The 20,486-nt window shown below is 42.0% G+C and overlaps 1 protein-coding gene across 13 annotated transcripts in view; it reads left to right on the top strand.

Annotated features, from left to right (window-relative positions):
* da (transcription factor daughterless) overlaps window positions 1–20,486 on the top strand; it is a 149,575-nt gene that overhangs the window by 25,805 nt on the left and 103,284 nt on the right. For all 13 annotated transcript variants that reach the window (XM_087356462.1, XM_087356443.1, XM_022077835.2 and 10 more), the window contains exons 2-3: window positions 1,493–1,539; window positions 11,083–11,182. In XM_087356462.1, coding sequence (XP_087212588.1) covers window positions 1,493–1,539; window positions 11,083–11,182 — 147 coding nt within the window. The remainder of the gene's footprint in view (window positions 1–1,492; window positions 1,540–11,082; window positions 11,183–20,486) is intronic.

Below are 20,486 nucleotides of genomic sequence, written 5' to 3'. Positions count from 1 at the left end.
ATCATCTGCCAAGAACGTATATGAACAGGTCCCAGTCCGAGAAAAGGATGGAAGGATCCTGTTCATATGGACCTGTCGTCAGACAGAACACTAAATAATAATAAGGGTGGGAAAGTTTGATTGGAAGATGACACCTGGAAGACCAGGGCGTTGATGGGGGGACAATGATAAATTGGTGGTCTTTAGACGGTCCCCGTATTGATTATCTGCATTGTTAGTTAATGAAACTCATTTTGCTTTGTCGGAATACTGTCTTGAAAGATTCCTCCGTTGCCATGGGTCATCCGTATGCATAGTGACAGTTTTTATGTACACGGTAAGAAAAATTGATCTTTCAAGTTCACACCTTGAAGTTAGTAAACATGTTGAACTCCGTTGGTCAACGTTTTAATTTTTTATAATTATCCGTTTTTTGAATGTAGGTTTATTTAAAGTTCTATTGACGCACTTTTTGGAGATATTTCTGAAGGACCAGTCAAATTGGTGTTGAGATTTGTGTGATTGTCCACTGTTGAGGTTTCGTTAGTGACATCTGTTCTTCAATTGGAAAGTTGTTTTTGATTCTCCATTGGTTTCTGAGATCAGTATCTGCGCGCTGGCGCCATCACTGGCAGGTGGTTAGTGGGACAATGTTGTCTTTTGTAAGTGTGGTTCGTATTCCCACCTTAATTTGCCTTCGGTTTGTCATGAGGTCGTTTACCGTTGGTTTGTTATGAGGTCATTTACCGTTTTGGGCCACATTGCCATTTTAATTATGTCTCTCTCTCTCTCTCTCTCTCTCTCTCTCTCTCTCTGCGCCTCTGACATTGGCCTTCAAAGGCGGTATCCAAAAAGCTGGTCTTATTTCGTGTCGATGTGGCCGGTTCAAATTTTCGCTGAGATGGAACTGTTTTTGAGAATATTTACGAAATTTAATTTTTTTTGACGATGTTTCAGTTAGTTTCAGAATGAACTGGCGAGGAAAGTTTTTGGATCCGAGAAACTACAATTTGGATTTTAAAATGTAACTGATGGTCTAAAACGGTCAGATATAGGATAAAAGTTGTATTTTATTAATGTAATTAATGTAATATGGACCAATATATAACGATGGGCCTCATAACTTATACTGTTCATTGATACGATGATAAAATTAAGTTGATTTGGATGTGTAAGACATGTAGCATGCATGGCGAAATGCGCGCAGTTTGACGGAGAACGTGAAGGCGAGGGGGACTTTTAGTCGCAGACATTAGGATGTGATCCAGTGGCAGGCTTTTGTGAACAAGGTATTGAACTTCTGGGTTCCATAAATGCAGGGATTTCTTCATTACGTGAGCGTTTTAATTTTGTGAGACACTGACCTTTGTTCTATTAAATGAAATGGCTGTGGTATATAACGGAAGAGGTGATTCGGGAACCCAGGATTGACCTTCAGTCTGCAGGACCTCTGGTCTTAAATCGGCCTGCATTATGAAGCATTGTAATCTGACTTGTGTTTAATCTGTTTCAGACAAGGCAGGCTTCCAGTCGCCGTATGGCACCATGGATAATGGCATGGTAAGTATTGATCCCTTAAAATAATTATAACTTCTTCCATGTTCTTCAATCGATTCTTATTTAATTCTTATGGACCGACATTCTTATCATTGTTCCTGCTTTGTTTCTACCTGTAATTTAATAGATTTTACGGAAATATTGGAATTAGGTAACGATTAACATTCGATCAGACTGTTTCCCTGTTGATGGTACTTTAATTTCAACATAATTGCGATGTTTCCAAGCATTGTGAAGTGAATTGAAATTTGCGTTCAGTTTCTTTACGTAATCGTTCGAGACTGACCAGTTGCTGTAACTTGTGAAGTATTGAGTTTTAAAAATGAGGGTTTCGGAATTTTGACTGTCCTGTTTCATAAAATTAAAAATAAATAAATAATTTTTTTCTGATTGGAAGATCACAGTATATATGGGAAAGAGGATCTGTGAAGAACGAGGAGACTGTACTTGTGTCGCGATAACATTCTCATTTGAATGTGAAAGGGATGACGATAATGAAGACTTTACGAAGTTGTCTTCTTGTATTTTATTTATCTAAATATGTGTAGTATTTGGTAGTAAAATTTCAGCACTGCGAAGTAAATATTTATTTTGTTAGACTGCAGTTTGATTTAAGGGGGTTGTCGTGCCCCGTGCTCCCCAACTTCTAACCTGTTTTTATTCGTGTTAAGTTTTTGTCTCTGCTGTTGTCTTCTTGTCAATTTCTCATCCCTTCGATTCTCGACCACTCGCCAGTGCGTGTGCACTTGACATTTTGTCTCGTTTTGTAATGTACGACGACAATTATTTGTTTCCGTCGCTCTGATATATTTTATTTTATTTTTTTTAGTCCGTGTTTATTTAAATTTCACTTCCCTCTCTTTCATTGCAAGTTTCCTGTCCCTATTTCTTTAATCTTATTCACTTTGTTTTGTAGTTTTTCTTTGTTCAATTCTTTATTTCATGCTTTGTGCTTTAATTTGTGGGTCATTTATTTTAATTGTATTTTTTCTATATTTTACATGCGGACTACGTTTTTTTGTCACTGCTGCCTCCATTTTACCTTGCCTTGGGTTCTGTTTTTTAATTATTTTTGCATCAATTTCATTCTTACCCTCGTACTCGTATGTTAATTAACCTGTCATGTGGTGGCTGATACCGTATTATGGACACCCCTGCAGTGGTAGTGTGGGACTCGAACCCCGAAGGTGCAGGTGCATGTGAACCAATAAAGTTGCAATGGACTGGTTTTATTGCTTGAGGTCACTCGATCCGATCCGGTTTGGGGCATTTTGACGTTCTGTTATCCCACAGATATTATGGTGGTGCCACGAGAGACGTGCCTTATATCGGTGTTTCACGTGGCCGTGGGATCATTAATTAAAACAAACAGATTGTGCCTCGGCGGCAGCCATTTTCTTGACGGGATGCTGCGTTCACTTGTTTTGCTGTGTTGATCGGATAGATTGTTCGGGTGACGAGGTTAACCTTCTGAAGCCCGAAGTTCGTCTGAGTGATATTTAGGAATTCGGTCCGTACCGCAAAGAAAACACAACATTTCACCGTTACGAGGATAAATTGGTTAACGCTATTTATTCGGAGATAAATTTTAAACTCGTAAATATGCTGTGGGTACGGTACATATAATTACCATTGATTGGAAGGGCTAATGAACATTAAAAGTTACGCCAGAAATTACGGGTTAATTGTATGTGAATATCACATAAACGCGTTTGTAAAATTGTCGGATTCGGTAGGCAATTTAAGATGGCGTCTGAAATTGACGGAATTATTGTGCTCTTTAGGTGTTATTTTCTCTGCAAAAGTTTCGAAGCGAAAGTAGGATTTATGTCGTGAAAAATTCACAGTTCCGTGGTGTTGGTCCTTTCTTGAGAAGCTGGTAGTTACTAACCCGAACTGTTCATTGTAAGTGTGATTTAACAGACCGGTGAATGTTCTTTCTTTGATGGTTAACAGTGAGGATTGTCATCTCTTCCCCACCAGTAAATGTAATCGAGCAATTTACTTCTCCCACGATTACTTCCTACCCTACAGTTCACCCACCCCTCTCTTTGCTCTACAAGGGGTGTCCTCCATGGGTTACATCACATGTGGAATGCTGTATAAATCTTTGTGACTGTCTGTGTGATCGATTTTGACAACAAGGAAAGATACCAGAAAAAATGAAAATGGCTCTTATACCGAGGAATCAAAATTTACGTGAAAACTAGAATAATTTATACGAGATTTATGCAAAAATGCCGACCAGAATTTTGAGAGGAATTACTTAAAATTTAAAACCAATTACGTGAGGGCTTGGGAAAGGATAAACGAGTTTGTGCTAGGAGAAACATCAGTTAGATGAGACGTAATTCGTAACCTTTGTTCTGCGACTAGACTGAGGCATTCGACAGGGTTAACACGAATAAACTGTAGCAAATCTTGGACAGGGCAAGAACTGTCAGAGCATGTTATTAGTGTCTTGAGTTTAACATTGCAGTTAGACAATGATTTGCGTTCTCGCCTTTCCCCAGTACCATTCAGTTTTTATTTAGATAATGTGGCTTCTTATTAGAAAGATGAGTGGGATGTTTTAAACATTACGAATAATTTTATTACAAAAAAATGTTATCTCTCGTGTTTGTAGGTGATAATGAATTGGCCGTACATTGACCATTTCATTACGTAATTAAAGAGATAAGTAATGCCAAGTTTAACTATGGCGAAAGAAATGAAATGGGTGTCATAGAAAGGAGGAATGTACACCTGCAGAATCAGAACTTGCCGTAGATAACGGAGTGATTGAAACGTGCCTTGTTATCAATTATCAAATTAAAAAACATAGCTGGACAATGTATGGCGCACCATGAACAATAGAATAATATAAACCAGGCTTAAAAAAGACAATGGCTGTTCTAGAATATCTGTATGGTAGCAGCAAGAGATAGGAGCCAATGAGCGAAGTTATTCCTGCGATACGCATTTGAAGGAACAAGTGAGGACAAGAAAGTAGGTGAATGCTGAATAAAATTATAAGAACACGCACGGCGTATGCAAAAAGATCGGATACCACGGATAATTGTACATGTAGACAAAAAGGGATGGAGAAGTCCAATAGGAAGACCTAGAAATAGATGGACAGATCGGGTAGTACCGCTGGTTAAAGAAATGGAAGGATGCTAACAACGCGTTTTCGTTGAATGACTTGTCGTAGCTTAAGCGCGCGTGTTCTGATTTCGCGTACCCCCAGATATAATTTCTCTCCCCAAAGTTGTTGATGTATAATTCAAGTTATACGTAGTATATAATCTACATCGAAAATAAATTAAATAAATTACATTACTGATTATTCAGTGTTTATCATAAAATAATATTTTTCTTTTTAAATTTCACGTACCCCCTAAGATGTCTTCGCGTACCCCCAGATATAATTTCTCTTCAACTTTGTACCCCCAAAGTTGTTGGTGTATAATTCAATTTATACGTAGTATATAATCTACATCTAAAATAAATTAAATAATTACTGATTATTCAGTGTTTATCATAAAATAATATATATATTTTTTAAATTTCACGTACCCCCTAAGATGTCTTCGCGTGCCCCCAGATATAATTTCTCTTCAACTTTGTACCCCCAAAGTTGTTGGTGTATAATTCAATTTATACGTAGTATATAATCTACATCTAAAATAAATTAAATAAATTACATTACTGATTATTCAGTGTTTATCATAAAATAATATATATATTTTTTAAATTTCACGTACCCCCTAAGATGTCTTTGCTTACCCCCGGGGGTACGCGTACCCCAGGTTGAATACCACTGTTTTAGACGATGGGCAGAGGTGCCATAGACTAATTGATTGGTTTTTGTTTGGTTAATTTAGACCCTGTTTCAATTACATGTGAGTGAGTTGAGTGAGGTGAGAATATGTTCTTAAATAGAGTGTGTGAGCGTTTTGAAGTGCTTAAACGAGACTCATTTGAAAGTAATATCTCTTTTTTATTCGCACGTCGTGTGCATAACCGGTCACCTGGCCAATATTCGAAGTGGAAAAGGTCCCGAAAACGTTCGCTGAGCTTTGCTGTTAACTTGTCTTGTCGATGTGAGAATTTTGTTTGTTTGTGTTGCGTTGGTCAGAGCTAGAAACAGCAACAACTACAATCCAGGAACTTGATTTACCTTTCGTCTGGTGGTAGTCGAGATAACCATTTAAAAAGCTTATCCGAGTAAGCCGTCATATTGACGTCTCTGTGTGGGCTTTCGGTTTTTCGTATCAAGCGATTTCTGAGGAAGGTATTTGGACATACGAAACAGGAGGTATGGAGAAAATTACACCACGAAGAGCTTCATGTCATATGATCAGTCACGGTTGTGATAATTAGCACACATGGGGAAATTAGATATTGAAGATACATAATTCCAGTTGCGACACCTGAAGTGAGGAGACAACTTGGGAGACGTAGGCGTAGATAATATTAAAATTGATGTTTCAGAAATTGGATGTTTTGTTAAGGACTGAACTAAGTTTATTAAAAGATTTAGTAAGATTTTGTGAACACGTAGATGGATCAGTGGGCAAGGCAGGTAATTTGTTGACCAACTGAGCAGTTATAAACTTCTTGTGGAAGACTGCGTCAGAGGTTAAATTTACATTAATTCTTAATCGTGTTTTGTTCTCAGTGTAAATCGATTTAATCGAATTAATGCAAAATTCTTTTTGCTTAAAATGGTTGGACATTCGTTGGAGTCGGTAACTATTCTGAATACTTGAAGTACATTTACAGTGAATTAATTGGGCGAAAGGGACTTTTGGCGTCGAAAGATGTTTGCCGTAAAAAAAATACCATCGTTTTACCAAGAAGTGAAATCGAGCGGACGCTTCTTAAGAAATCGGACATCAACAGGTCAGGTGTAAGAGCCAGAAGTAGCGTGGTGAGATTACAGGTTCTTACGGCGTCGATTATGAAGATGGCTTGTCTTCTGGGATCTTGCGTTGTACAAAATTGGCCGACGTTTCGGAGGTGCTTATGGCCTCCATCGTCATCGTCCTGATGATGTAATATATATGTGAGGTGATGAATCGAAAATATTTTAGTCACAGTTTTTTCCTCAGGCACGTGCTTGTTGCCGATTGTGTAGTAGATCGCTCCTGAGTTCTGCGAATCGTGTCCTCCACATCACGCACGCCGTCGCGACCTGCTGATTGCTTCATGTGAAGCTGCCGAACACATCACGCGATACACGTTCGTCCTGAAGATGGCAACTGTAGTGTTTGCCGAAACGGAGAACTTTTCAGCGTTTGACGCTGGTAATCTTCTTCAGCCGTGCCGTGCGTTGGTCCAGGCTGGAGTGTTTTTTGTAATACCGAAAGATACCGTTGTATTTGGCTTCAGATTGTTTTAAGAGGAAGATTTCTGTTAATGATGCCTGCATCTTACGTCAGTCTTCCCCTCTGTTGTCATGGCAACCAGTGGCGGCTCTGATATTTATTTCTTCTTATTTTTTTTAACTCCTCTTAGTCTTTTAATTTTTTATGTATCTTTTACGTTATATGTTTTTTATCTCTTTTTATTTTCTTATTGCGTGTTCCTTCTGATTCTTCTTCGTCCTATCTTTTCTCGTTGAACTCTGCGGTTGCGTCCGGATGTTGAGACTTGATGACATTCGTGCTGGAAGTTTCTTCTGTCTATACAACTACTCAATGGCGCACTGTCTTTCTTGGAAAGTCTCCAGTCGCTCTGTCAGTCAAAGGACGTCCAGTAGAGTCCCGAAGGTTTATTTGCCGTGTTTTTAAAAAGGTTTTCCTGAGCCTGTTGTATCCTGCCCACCCTTGTTATTTCTCGAATATCCATTTTAATATCATACATTGTTTCACGATGTAGTCTCCAAAGTAGTGTCTTCTGTCGGTGTTTGTTGAGTGAATGTTTGTATCTGTGGTCTCTCCCATGCATGCTACGTACATCACCCATCACTTTAATTTTATAAGATGGTAAAGTTGCGTCATATTGTGATATAATAAGTATATATTAAATCTTGTCCGTCTAATCACAATAAATTCTTATTAAATATTAAAATATTACAATAATTAACATTTAAAATATTAAATGATGTTCTTTATCGAAATATTCGATCATTTTTCATGTTTCACGACATGTTTCAGTTCCTAAAAGAATCCATATAATTATATACACCTGAGGATGGTTCTTTTAGGAACTGAAACATGTCGTGAAACATGAAAAATGATGGTCTAATATAAATCGAATATTTCGATAAAGAACATCATTTAATATTTTAAATATTTTAAATGTTAATTATTGTAATATTTTAATATTTAATAAGAATTTATTGTGATTAGACGGACAAGATATAATATATACTTAATATATACTTTAATTTTACTTTGCGGAGACATGTCGTGTTTCTTCTGATATTTAATTTCTACATTTTTTGTTAACAAGACGTGCTTTATGATATCAGGTAAACTGATTTCGATGATGCAGTGTTACAGGAAGTGGTCTCCGCAGGGGTAGCTTATTCCTGGCTGTCGTGAGAACCTCGGCTTTCACCAAGTAGCCTAAGTACAAGGTCTCATTAGTCTCCCTTCACCAATAAAAATGGGGCAGCGCTGTGCAAATTACACAGTGGGACGCGCCCGTCTCTCCAACTTGTACGTTTTGCCTCTCCTTTAACTTTCCTTTCTTAGGTTCCGTTTGTTTTTTGTTCTTTCTGTTTGTAGTTTATTTGTTTTGTTTGGAACTAGGACCCATTACTGCTTTGCTGGTGGCTTACGTTGCCTGCAAGAATGATCTAAGTCCCATCAGGACTCTTTATGTACCTACCTCGGTCTCTCGGTAAAGCGTTGCTGATTTTGATAAAACTGTTGAGACAACTTTTATTCTGAATGTGTCCATGCCCGTTTCCGATAACTCTGTCGATAAAATGACGAGCTGCCGGGGTTCGGTTGTCTCAGGCACCTCTGCTTACCTACTGAGGTCCAGAATGAACGTTACCTCCACGTCCCTTATACATCATGACGTTGTGTACGTGCAAGAATTTGCCTTTGGTGTTTGATAAGTACATTATATACTTTGCTGTCCTGTGTGTGTCGTTTTCCTCATTACTTTCGAGACGTGGAATTTGTAGACAGACCCGCATGGGGTTTAAATGAAGTGGTCATGGCCAGATTTAAGATACCGTTCGTGTATTTTCATGGGGGTCCTGAGGAAAAACATTAGTAGCCTCAGTATAGCCGATATACTAATACGAGGCAGGTGTACAAACTATTCGGTCTTGACTTTTGGTTATTCTTTGTTTTTGATGTCCTCTATACCTCTCGTTTTTCTGCGAGAGGTTGTTCGCTCCTCGTCTGAGTTTACGTAATCATGTAATCAGCTGACTGCTGCTTAATTAGCTTTTGCAACTGAAGAGGTCATGCAGGTAGCTCTCCCCCTCCCTGCCTTGGGATATGCTGCACTCTTACTGGAGGAAGAAAGAGCCAGGCAGTAGTAGTAGTAGCGGAATGAGACGATGAAGGAACTACTAAAAACGAAAGAAAGAAAGAAATGAACGAAAGGGGAAGAAAAAGTTTTGAAAACGGTAAGGCGAATTAAAAGACGTTGAAGGCAGCGGGAAGGAAAACTTTAGTTTAGCAGCTTGGCGATGTTGTTAAGGTCTGTCTGTGCTTGCTTGCCTTTTCATTGCGACACGCACAGGGTGTCCCGAAACTCTGATGTCTACTATCGATACGCGAATCTTTGCATTGTCCCTTAACGTCGAAATTGTGGACCCTGGTGAAATATCTGGTCTTCCTAGCGAAATCAAAGTATGAACTGACCCCTTGAATGAAGCACATCTAAATACCACTTAAAAATCCACTACTTATCGCAGGGGGGAAAGACACCACATCTCCGTAACAAGTCGACAGGTGTCGATCGTGTAGTACAGAGATATTACCTGGCTCTTGTGTAACCAGTATGTTCATCACCGTGTTGACAACAGCGTTACAGTGGTCTTGTTCCCGGACAGTCCCGTTCACACTATCACATTCTCCTTCTACGCCTCGGTCTACCAAGCGTTCGCTTTCGTCTAGGTTTTTGTCTCTTCCACCCGTGCTACATGCCCTGTCCGCCCAATCCTTCTTCATCTGCTCATTTTTATATTTGATTAAGAGGGCAAAGTTTTCTTCTGTCACGTGATCTCTGTTAGGTCCAGGTATAATCTGCCATATGTTCACCCCGTGTAGCAAAAGACCAAGTTTCACACCCATGCAGAAGGACAGGTATCATTATGACGTCTTGTTGATATCGCATGCCTTTGTATTACGGCTGACGAGCCGTGGGAACACTTTCGTGTATATATTTTTGGGACACCTGTAGATTCGTATATTTTAATATTCGCGGGTGTTGATAACAGACAGGAAACCGAAATATACTGAAGGTAAATGAATGATTCGAGCATTCTCTGGATTTAATCTGCTCCGATTTTATTAGTTAGTGTCGTTTTCGAATATTTGAACATACGAATTACCTTTTTTTAAAGCGGATTTTGTATTACGGGTTTCTCCGTTGTTTTCGTCGTCCTTAATTTTGGTGAGGAAGCAGTTTCTTCGTCATTTCCCACTGTTTGCTGAAGTGAGTGTCTGCGTGGCGGGTGACAGGTGTTCGATTCACGGTTGGGGTGGAACGTTTCGGTTTGTAACCACTGTGTCGGCACCGGCAGCTTCCTATCCGATATACACCCGGAACTCTTTCTTCGGGGATAAAGTTGACCACTTCATTTTTCACGAGGTTTGAGGTGTGTCGGGACCTGTGGTCTGGTTTGGTACAGGTAGATGGATTTGAAACTTGAAATCTATGACATTTGTTGGCTTATTTTGTGCCAAATTTGGTAACTGATTATGGCACTCGCGGTCCACGCCTTGTATGCGGCCTCGAAATATATTTCGTTCGTCCATACTTCAATTTTTTCGATTTGAACGAAAAACGTAGTTTGGGGCGAAACTACTGAACGAATTTAGGTGAAATTTTATATCGGAGAGTCTACGCCCGAAGTTGACGGGCTGGTATTGACCCAGTATAACAAATTAGCACATAAGCGCGTATTGAACTTTGTTGTTAATCCCAAAATGGCTTATGACAAAGTACGGATATTATTACGATGAGTAATTTTTATTTCAGACAATTTCGGTATAATGTATTTAGTATTTTGTAACAAAATAAGTTTCGAGGAAAACAATAAATTCTTCTGGTTCAAACGATCATTATGGAGAGTAGTTCTGTGCGTCTCAGAATCTTAGGTTAGGTCCTTGTCTTTGACATGAACTCTGCTTCAAAATAAGGAGTTCTTCGACCCGCTAAGTGAGGAGAGTACATGAACACGAGTCGTCAACGGAAGTGGCAAATTGGTTGACTTTTCTTTGTTTCCTCTTTGTTTGTTTGTTTCTTCCATGACTGCTTGGTGTTTCCGCAATAAGGACTTAAGTTCTCGGTTTTCCAGTAGTTGTTAAGCGGTATTGCGTTTTGCTGATGTGAATTGTGAAATTGTTGTTGTTGTTGTATTTTCAGGCGTACGCTAACAGCTACGGTGGAACGGGGAATGAAACGTTCGGCCCTGAGTCTCCATTTTTCCCGTTCGGCAACGCGCCGCGCCGGCCGCCGGTCACAGGTGAGTACTTCCTGAAGAAGGCACCTTGGTATTTAGCGAAATCTTTTCGATGTGTATATTTGATCATATTTCAAAGATGCAGCGGAAATTTTCGAAAGGTGATGCTGAATTGTGAGTTTGTGTTAGTTATGACGTTTGTATGTAAGATTTGAGGGTTTCACGGCGGTGATTCTGGAGATTGGTGTATTTTGGGTTATTGCGCCGTGTAGTCTGGCAGAAGTTTACCGACGTTTCAGAGGTCATGCTGTCCCAGTAATCAGGGCGATATTAGTGTGATTTGTGGTTTTTAAGTGTTGAAAAACTTTTTTGTCAACGCTCGTGGGGCTGCCGTCTGGTGTCTGACTTTAAAACTGGCGCCGCTCATTTTATTCACGTGCAACAAACTCCCATTGACGTCACAGCGGTGATGATTCGTGAAGTTCTTTGCGGAGGGGGGGGGGAAATCTTAAACCGACATCTCATGATAATTTTGGTAGAGTTCATTAACCGCGGAACGGTTTATGAATTTGGAGCTCGTGACCGCCATTGTTCCATCGTGCTTATTATATCAGTGTCCACTTGAGTTTTGTTGGTGCCAGCTGACATGTTCCTCTGATTCTAGTAGGCGATATGATAATGTCTTTTCTGCGAGCAGAAATGTGTAGGAAAGATGCATTTCTTTTCCACGGAGTCGATAACAACGCATAATGCTGAAGGATTTTTTTTATATTGGAAAGCACAGGATGTATTTCGATTAAATTTAGTATCGGGGATATGGGGCCACCAAAATTCTTCGTGTTTCATTAGTTCTGGTTAGGTTAGGTTCGGCCTAGTATAAACCCTGGTTTACAGGAAACCAAGTTTAATTGGTACATTCCATAAAGTACTTGAATCTATTTTGATACGTTAAGTATGTAACAAGCCACGGTGGTCTAGCGGTTAGAACGCTGGCCTTGTAATCTGGTCTCGGGTTCGATTCCCGGCGGTGCCCGAATTTATAACTTGTGTTGGGCAAGGCCGTGGTCTAGGCAACACGGAGTTTTCCTCCGGGGGGCTTCCCCGGTTTCTCCGTGGCATCCCAACAATTACTCCATTCACACACAGAAGAAGGCAATGGCAAACCACTTCTGGATCATCTGCCAAGAACGTATATGAACAGGTCCCAGTCCGAGAAAAGGATGGAAGGATCCTGTTCATATGGACCTGTCGTCAGACAGAACACTAAATAATAATAAGATGAGGTGGTCTAGCGGTTAGAACGCTGGCCTTGTAATCCTGGGGTCTCGGGTTCGATTCCCGGCGGTGCCCGAATTTATAACTTGTGTTGGGCAAGGCCGTGGTCTAGGCAACACGGAGTTTTCCTCCGGGGGGCTTCCCCGGTTTCTCCGTGGCATCCCAACAATTACTCCATTCACACACAGAAGAAGGCAATGGCAAACCACTTCTGGATCATCTGCCAAGAACGTATATGAACAGGTCCCAGTCCGAGAAAAGGATGGAAGGATCCTGTTCATATGGACCTGTCGTCAGACAGAACACTAAATAATAATAAGATGAGGTGGTCTAGCGGTTAGAACGCTGGCCTTGTAATCCTGGGGTCTCGGGTTCGATTCCCGGCGGTGCCCGAATTTATAACTTGTGTTGGGCAAGGCCGTGGTCTAGGCAACACGGAGTTTTCCTCCGTGGCATCCCAACAATTACTCCATTCACACACAGAAGAAGGCAATGGCAAACCACTTCTGGATCATCTGCCAAGAACGTATATGAACAGGTCCCAGTCCGAGAAAGGGATGGAAGGATCCTGTTCATATGGACCTGTCGTCAGACAGAACACTAAATAATAATAAGATGAGGTGGTCTAGCGGTTAGAACGCTGGCCTTGTAATCCTGGGGTCTCGGGTTCGATTCCCGGCGGTGCCCGAATTTATAACTTGTGTTGGGCAAGGCCGTGGTCTAGGCAACACGGAGTTTTCCTCCGTGGCATCCCAACAATTACTCCATTCACACACAGAAGAAGGCAATGGCAAACCACTTCTGGATCATCTGCCAAGAACGTATATGAACAGGTCCCAGTCCGAGAAAGGGATGGAAGGATCCTGTTCATATGGACCTGTCGTCAGACAGAACACTAATTAAAATTAAAGTATGTAACGAAGTACAATTAAAAGTAATTTTTGTGCTTGGTGCAGAATGTCTCTTGTCATTAACTTTTGGCGACTGCAGATTCGTATCTTCAATGAAGGGGGCATCACTGCCAATTAAAGAGGCCTCTTGAAATGGTACGTGTATGCCGGAGGCTCGGTTTTCCTCTTGCCAAAGCGATTTAAAAACTCAAACGCAAGAGGCCGTTGTTTCACGTCTGGAGTGCGCCATTAAAAATCGTGATGATCTTTGTTTCGTCTGAGTTGGAGGAGACTGTGTGGTTCCCTGAATGGGCTCTGCCTATCCCCCAAATCATCTATGGTCCCTTCCAGTCCCTTTAAAGGGCTATACCATTTCCCCTGTCTGATTCCCTGCATGGGGCATTTATCTTCTTCATTATTACCCTTGGTTGACCCTAAATTAGTTATTTCAAGGCCAGTGTAGAAAATCGTCTTGCCAACAACCTCACTCCAGCCCTGAAGAAGGTTGATATATGCTTTCTCGAAACGTTGGCGTCTGCCTTTTAGTTCACATGGTGTTCCTGCCTCGAAGACGAGGCACTGTGAGACGCTGGTTGTAGTTGATCGATATGACCTCTCGTACAAGATTTAATCGACGTTTGTTCGTGTCGATAGTTCCGCGGACTGGCTCCAGCTCTCGTCTGTTTTTGCTTTGCGCTGGACGGGGAAGACGGAACAAACTTTTCTAGAAAGGAGTCTGTCGACAGTGTGGCGAGAGGTCCCTAGAACGAGGACTTGAGGAGCCCGACCTCTGGCAGTTTCTCACCGTACACTGACCGATGCTGTGCCGAGGTCCCGACCCACAATTTATCGGCCGGGGGTCGAATCGTGACTGTCAGATGACGGGATTTCTACTGTGGTCGCAAGATAAGTTATCGGCGCCGTGACTTGCGGGAACAGGTTTTTTTTCCCCCTCGCTGCGTGTTAAATTCCGGCTTGCACTTCCATATTTGTATTTCACAGAGAGAGGGGGGGGGGGGTTCGCTGATGTAAGTCCGGAGTACAATTTACCGCGTAGACCTATTCGCGTTGTTGTGTATAACAGGCGCACTTTGCATGAACTTGGTGTGAAGGTGATGGAACAGTTAACCACGGGGTCTGTCGACTTGACACATGACTCGAACTTAGTATCGATTGTAGCCCTTTGTAGGCTTCGCGTGAGTAATCTCGCTTAAGATCCTTGGTTTTTCTGTTTCAAATGTGCCCCTCAATTTAAGTACTCGTGTGCTTTTCAAAAACAAATCGTTGTGTTACCATGGAAATGTTGTGACTCAAGTTTCCTTAAATTAAATCAGTATCAGAAAGTCTGAAGTAACTGTGAACCTAATCGTAAGGACGTTTCGGCCGACAGATTTGCTATCGCTTTGTGTATATCCTCAACAAACTTCATGGAGCAGAGTACTTCTTTGAGAAGCTGATGGTCGCGCAATCTCCATGTTTTATGGGACCCGAAGGTTCATTACCGTGTTCACAAGAGCCAGTTACCAGTCCTGAGCCAGTTGAATCCATTCCGTCAAACTCCATTTACCTAACATATATTTTATTATCCTCCCACCAGTCCTTGGGGTCTCTTTCTAACCCAGATTTTGTCCACATCTCGCATTATACATTATCTGCGGAAAAGTAAACGGACGTCTCTGATTGGCTGTACTTGAGAACATTCTTACGTTAAACAATTTTCCTGGTGCTCTTCGAAATTGCGCGCTCATGTACCGTCGATTGGTCACGGTGGAAGCTTTTATACTTCCGTAAATGCCATGAGTATGATATTAAAAATTCTGCAGATATGATGAGATAATGATATCACGACACTGATATCCCACCCTAGAATCTTTTATCTTCCGCCCCGGAGATTAAAAGACACAGCACCACAATTCCAAGTTGTATAGATGTGAAACTTTTGTATTTATCTCTTGAGGATACTCTTAATATCTATTCTGCACTCAGTTCTGTTAGAACGGTCGAATCTAGGGAAATGGGATAGACGGGACATTTAGTAGGCATGGCAAATTTACGTGCAGAATGTTGGTACGTGCCATTGAAATTCAGTGCGAAGAGATGATCATGAATGAATTGTTTTGGGACAATGGTTGGGTTTTGTGAACACGGTAATGAACCTTAGTGTGACGTCCAGTTCAGTATGATGCTTTTAAGAAAGGTCGTGGACTGTGGAGTGAACCTGTTGCCTCTTTGGGGACCAGGTTAAAATGTTTTGTCTTCTGAAATCAAAGCACTGCATGTTGGAATCCTAAAGGACAAGTTGTATTTTTGTACGAGAGCGATTGGTTCCCGCTTCCTATAGGCCTACAAATGTGTGGTTGGTTCATGTTTAATTAGTTCATCATCAGATTACTGGTTTTCAGCCAACTAATCACCGCAGACCCTGGGGTCACCCCAACTTGTTGATTGTTTCCGTTGTCCGTGGGCTGTTCTAGGCGGCACTCGGTCAGTTTTGTCCCACACTTTTGGTTCCAGGCCTGTGGAGTCGATATTACGGGTTGTTCCGTGTTTTCGAGCGTATTGGCGCTTGTAGTTTGCCTATGCGCGTATGGAGACGAAAGAGTCTGTAAGCAAGGGAGCTTAGAACGGAGTTGAACGTGTAGGTTATCTTTCTGTAATTCTTTGCATATTGCTTTCGAAATTGCAGCATTTGGACGTTGGTTTCAGACCTGATTCCTCGTTATTAACCCTTTGAAGCCGAAGATCGTCTGAATATTATTTACGAATTCAGTCCGTACCGCGAAGAAAACACTACACCTCACCATTACGAAAATCAGCTGGTTAACCCTTTGAAGCCGAAGAGAGAGAGAGAGGAAATTGGTGGGGGAGAAGTGAGAGACACTTCGATATCTGGGGGGGGGGGGGAGAAAGAGCATCTTTATAGCTAGAAGGTCCCCAGGCAATGCCCGCTCGTCCTTCTGTTAAGGATAAAGTAAGAGTGAAGGCGTTAGTGTGATGATTGGCATAAAAGGCGGAATTTTGAACTTTGTATTAGCGAAAGCTGAGGCTATTAATTTGGAAGTTTAATACATAATTTAGAAGTTCCTACTGAGGGGAGGGGGGGGGTAAATTTTGACGGCGTTAAGGGGTGGTAAATTTTGATTAATTTAAATAGGGAGGGCTGCATGAGAAGCTTGCAGTGGCAACTTGGAACTTGGGAACCATCTCAGCATTTGCTTGAAGACAGAGGAAAACCAAGGAAAACCTGTGTCGAGATGGCCGGTCGCAGGACCTTCCGGGTGCGCGCTGACTACTAGCCAGCGGTCCGGCAGACAAAAGAGAGATTAGTACGACCCCTAGGTTTCCCTAACTTGTGCCATTGGCTTTATTGATAAAGTCAGGTACATTTGGTGTAATAATACAACATAATATGATGGATGCAGGTCATCCGTGTTTCCGTGGTCTTCTTCAGCTGACGGTTTCGTGGTCTGGTCCATGGCAGGAGTTCCGCTGGAGCGTCCTCCGATGAACGGCTGGATAAAATCAGTAGGGTTTTGCCCAAAATGGACTTTACTTTATTTAAATATATGTAATTTGTTGGGTATGTGCAGGATCAGCCCCCTAGTAGGGCCCGCGGTCGCTGGTATTTATCGTAAATGGGGTCATATTGACCTAACTGCCTAATTTGGGAGTTCTCACTCGCTTGACTTTTAGCATAACATTTGTTTGCTAGCTTCCTGACATGGTTGCGGAACGTCTCCATGCCAGTTTGCTCATGTAAAATTTCGATTGACGTTACCCTTGGGAGTTTCGTTATAATTCTGAGCACCTTGTTCTGAAAAACTTGGAGCTTATTAATGTGAGTTTTGGCCGCGTGTCCCCATGCAGGGGCCGCGTACGTTATTATTGGGCGGAGGAGTGTCTTATAGATTGTAAGTGCTAGGTTAATGTTGATGGAGGAGGACTTGTTAAGGATTGGGTAGAGTTGGCTGAGCCTATGGTTGGCTCTGCACACTGCTTTACTTATGTGTGATCTGTAGGTGAGTTTGCGGTCCAGGATGACGCCAAGGTATTTGGCTTCATTTACCCGGGGGATGGTTGCTCCAAAGATCTTCAGGGGAGGTACTTCGCTGCGGAGGTGCGACAGCCGTTTAGAGAATAATGTCACCGCGCATTTATGAACGTTAATCTTAATCCTCCATTTTTCAATCCAAGGCTCGAAAGTTGTAATGGCTTTATTCAGTTTATATGCCGCCAACTGTACGCTGCCTGATCGAGCAGTGACGCTCGTATCATCAGCGTAAATTGAGACGGCCACATTATTATCATTTTCTATGGTCGGTAAATCATTTATATAAATATTAAATAAAACTGGCCCTAACAGGCTGCCTTGGGGGACTCCTGCCTGAATGGGTCGCCGTGTGGATTCCGAATTTCCATGGACAACCGTGAAGACTCTGTTATTTAGGTAGTTGTGTATAATGTGGACAAACTGTGCGGGAATTCCGGCCCTGATGAGTTTAGAAATGAGCCCGGTTGTCCACACCTTGTCGAAAGCTCTTTCTATGTCCAAAAAGAGGGCTAGTGTTGTTTTGTTGTTATTGAATCCCAGGGTAATGCGTTCAATGAGGCGTGTCAGCGCGTGAGTGGTTGAATGACCTTTTTTAAAACCATATTGCTCCTCCCGTATTAAGTTTAATTCTTTTAGCTGTGCATTTAAGCGTTTCAAGATTATTTTTTCTAATACTTTTGCTAGCGAATTTAGGAGGCTGATTGGCCTGTAATTAAGTGGCGAGGACTGATCCTTGTCCGGCTTGGGAAGCATGATTATTTTAGCAACCTTCCACTGAGACGGGAAGTAGTTGTTTGCTATTGAGGCGTTGAAAAGCGTGGCTATGAATTTGAGGGCTGGTGGGGGCAAGTTCCTCAGAACGATATTCTGTATGCCATCGGGACCAGCTGCTTTGCGTGAATTGAGATGGCGAATTATACAGCCTAATTCTTTGTGGCTGGATAATTCGCCATCTCAAGCCGAAGCTCGTCTTCATAATATTTAAGAATCCAGACCGTACCGCGAAGAAAACACTTCACTTAACCATTAGAAGTCGAATCAGGCGGTACCACATAAGATTTAACAAAAGAACATCCCGGTCAAAGCCTTAAGCATATAAAATAAATGTCCCTGGGAGACATTGAAAATCAGACACGAAAAAGGAGAATTTGCCCTGCAAATGGAATTTGACGCATGAAACTTCAAGGTAAAGAGGTCACTTACCAGAATTTATTCCATTTATGTTTCATAGTAGCCTTCATATCGTAAAATAATTTATTAATTAATCGATCTTTGTGTGTTGGTTCAAATCGATATCGACTTTGTTATGCTTATTTATGTTTCGATCTGCGTCGTAATTATAACAAACTTATTCCTTTGTTTAAGATCTTAATTGAAATGCTGATAGTCGCTCAGTTAGCCAAGAAATGCTGTTCATCATCTTGCCAACAAAACCCCCCCCCATGATTTGTGCGTGGCTCATCATAGATTGTTGAATGCGCAGTAACAGTTAATAATCTAATGTCGACGAGTGCTACCAACTTATTGTGCCAGGACGCGTGTCCATCTGCCTGTATCCCAGTAGTGCCACCTTGACACGGAACCAAGTGAGAGAACCTTTGTTTTTCTCCCATCGCGCTAGTCTTTTGTTACTGTTCCAGATACGTCACGTTACACAATCACAAGATTTATTAATGATAATATATGTGTTTATCTGCTTCCTCGATACTTCGTTTCTCAGGGCTGTCCAGGAATGCTTCTTGTACTTTGTGAAAGTGTTGAATTAATTACACGCTGTGCGGGACGTGTCCCTGTCCACGTGTGTTTTAGTGTTCAGCGGCGCTATTTAAGGAGGTTATGCAGAATTTCTGCCGAATTTGAAATTCTTACTGAGCATTACCCGCGTGTAGTTAGTTCTCCAGGTACGTGTAGGGAGGTCCCAGGTTAGATTTCGTCTTTGGCTGGAGACCGGCTGTCTTGACTTAAGGATCCTTCAGTATCTTCAGGCGCAGTGATACACTGTAAAACAGGACGCGAACGAATTCTTCATAACTAATCGTTCAAAATCCTCCTATCTGTTTGGCTCAACTGTTCAGTTGGGAAATTATCTTAATCCCTTTCACCACAAAATACAGCGGTAAGTTTGTGAACGGTGAGAGACTCAAGATATCTATCTTGTGAGATTTCAGATGGGTTTGGACTCGTAGGTAGCTATCGTCGTCTTCCCGCTACCCCCCACCGCATCGCCTTTCTGTCTTTCTGATTGCCGAATCCCTTTTGGTTCGGTCCACAGTCCATCATTTGTCGACTGCAATCGTATAGTTCGTCCCCCTGACCCAAAATAATCTCTGCAGCTCCATGCATCACCACTTCAGCCCTGAAGATGAAGACGATATGTTTCTCCGAAACGTTGGTATCCATTTATGAGTCTGCATGACATCACAACCCAGAAGAACGTGCTCATACGTCCGTTAGGCAAGTGAATCCATGCCAGGGATTCGAACGCGATATCTCCGGCCATTAATGCTTACTGCCTTATCGTCACATCTCACCATTCCGTGTCTAGACGCTATGGAGTACAGCTGCTTCGGCTGGCCAGCCCTGGAGCGCTCATAGCTGCCACTTCTTGGCTTCCAGTTAATAGATACTCTGGTAACAGTGCTTTCAGGGCATGAGAGTGTAATGACGTTTCAGGATCGGGCCTATAATCTCCCCGTTTCCATATTGAGATTTGATATGGAAATCCTTCGTAAATGAGATCGGGTACCAGCGCTGTTGGAGACTGTTTGAAGCCGTGAGTGCGAAATGCGCCCCCCCCCCAATCCCGGATAAAACAACGAATATCCCGGAATTTCATATACCCTGAATGTAATGGTTAATTCAGATACGATTCGAGATATGTACTCTTCGGAGTACACAGACAAGACCACGTCACGTAGAGCATTGTTGCACTAACGTTATCTGAGGCAACAGTGCTTGGACCATTTTCGCACAAATGTTACAGCCAGTATGACGGAAACACAGGGGTGTCATGGCCCGGTGGCGAAGGCTGGGGAGAGGTGGCCCGTGGGGCAAAGCCCCTCGGGCAACAATCGCTGTGGGCCATGCTCCATCGAAGAAAATATCCTGGGCGACAAAGCCCCAGGAGTTTCGTAATCTGGTTTGAATAGAC

This window comes from Zootermopsis nevadensis, unplaced genomic scaffold (genome assembly GCF_977971745.1).
Source record: "Zootermopsis nevadensis isolate Lab colony 2312 unplaced genomic scaffold, Znev_1.0 Znev_ptg000002l, whole genome shotgun sequence".
NCBI lineage: Eukaryota > Metazoa > Arthropoda > Insecta > Blattodea > Termopsidae > Zootermopsis > Zootermopsis nevadensis.
Note: the sequence above shows the minus strand (reverse complement) of the source record. Positions and strands in the feature narration are given on the sequence as shown.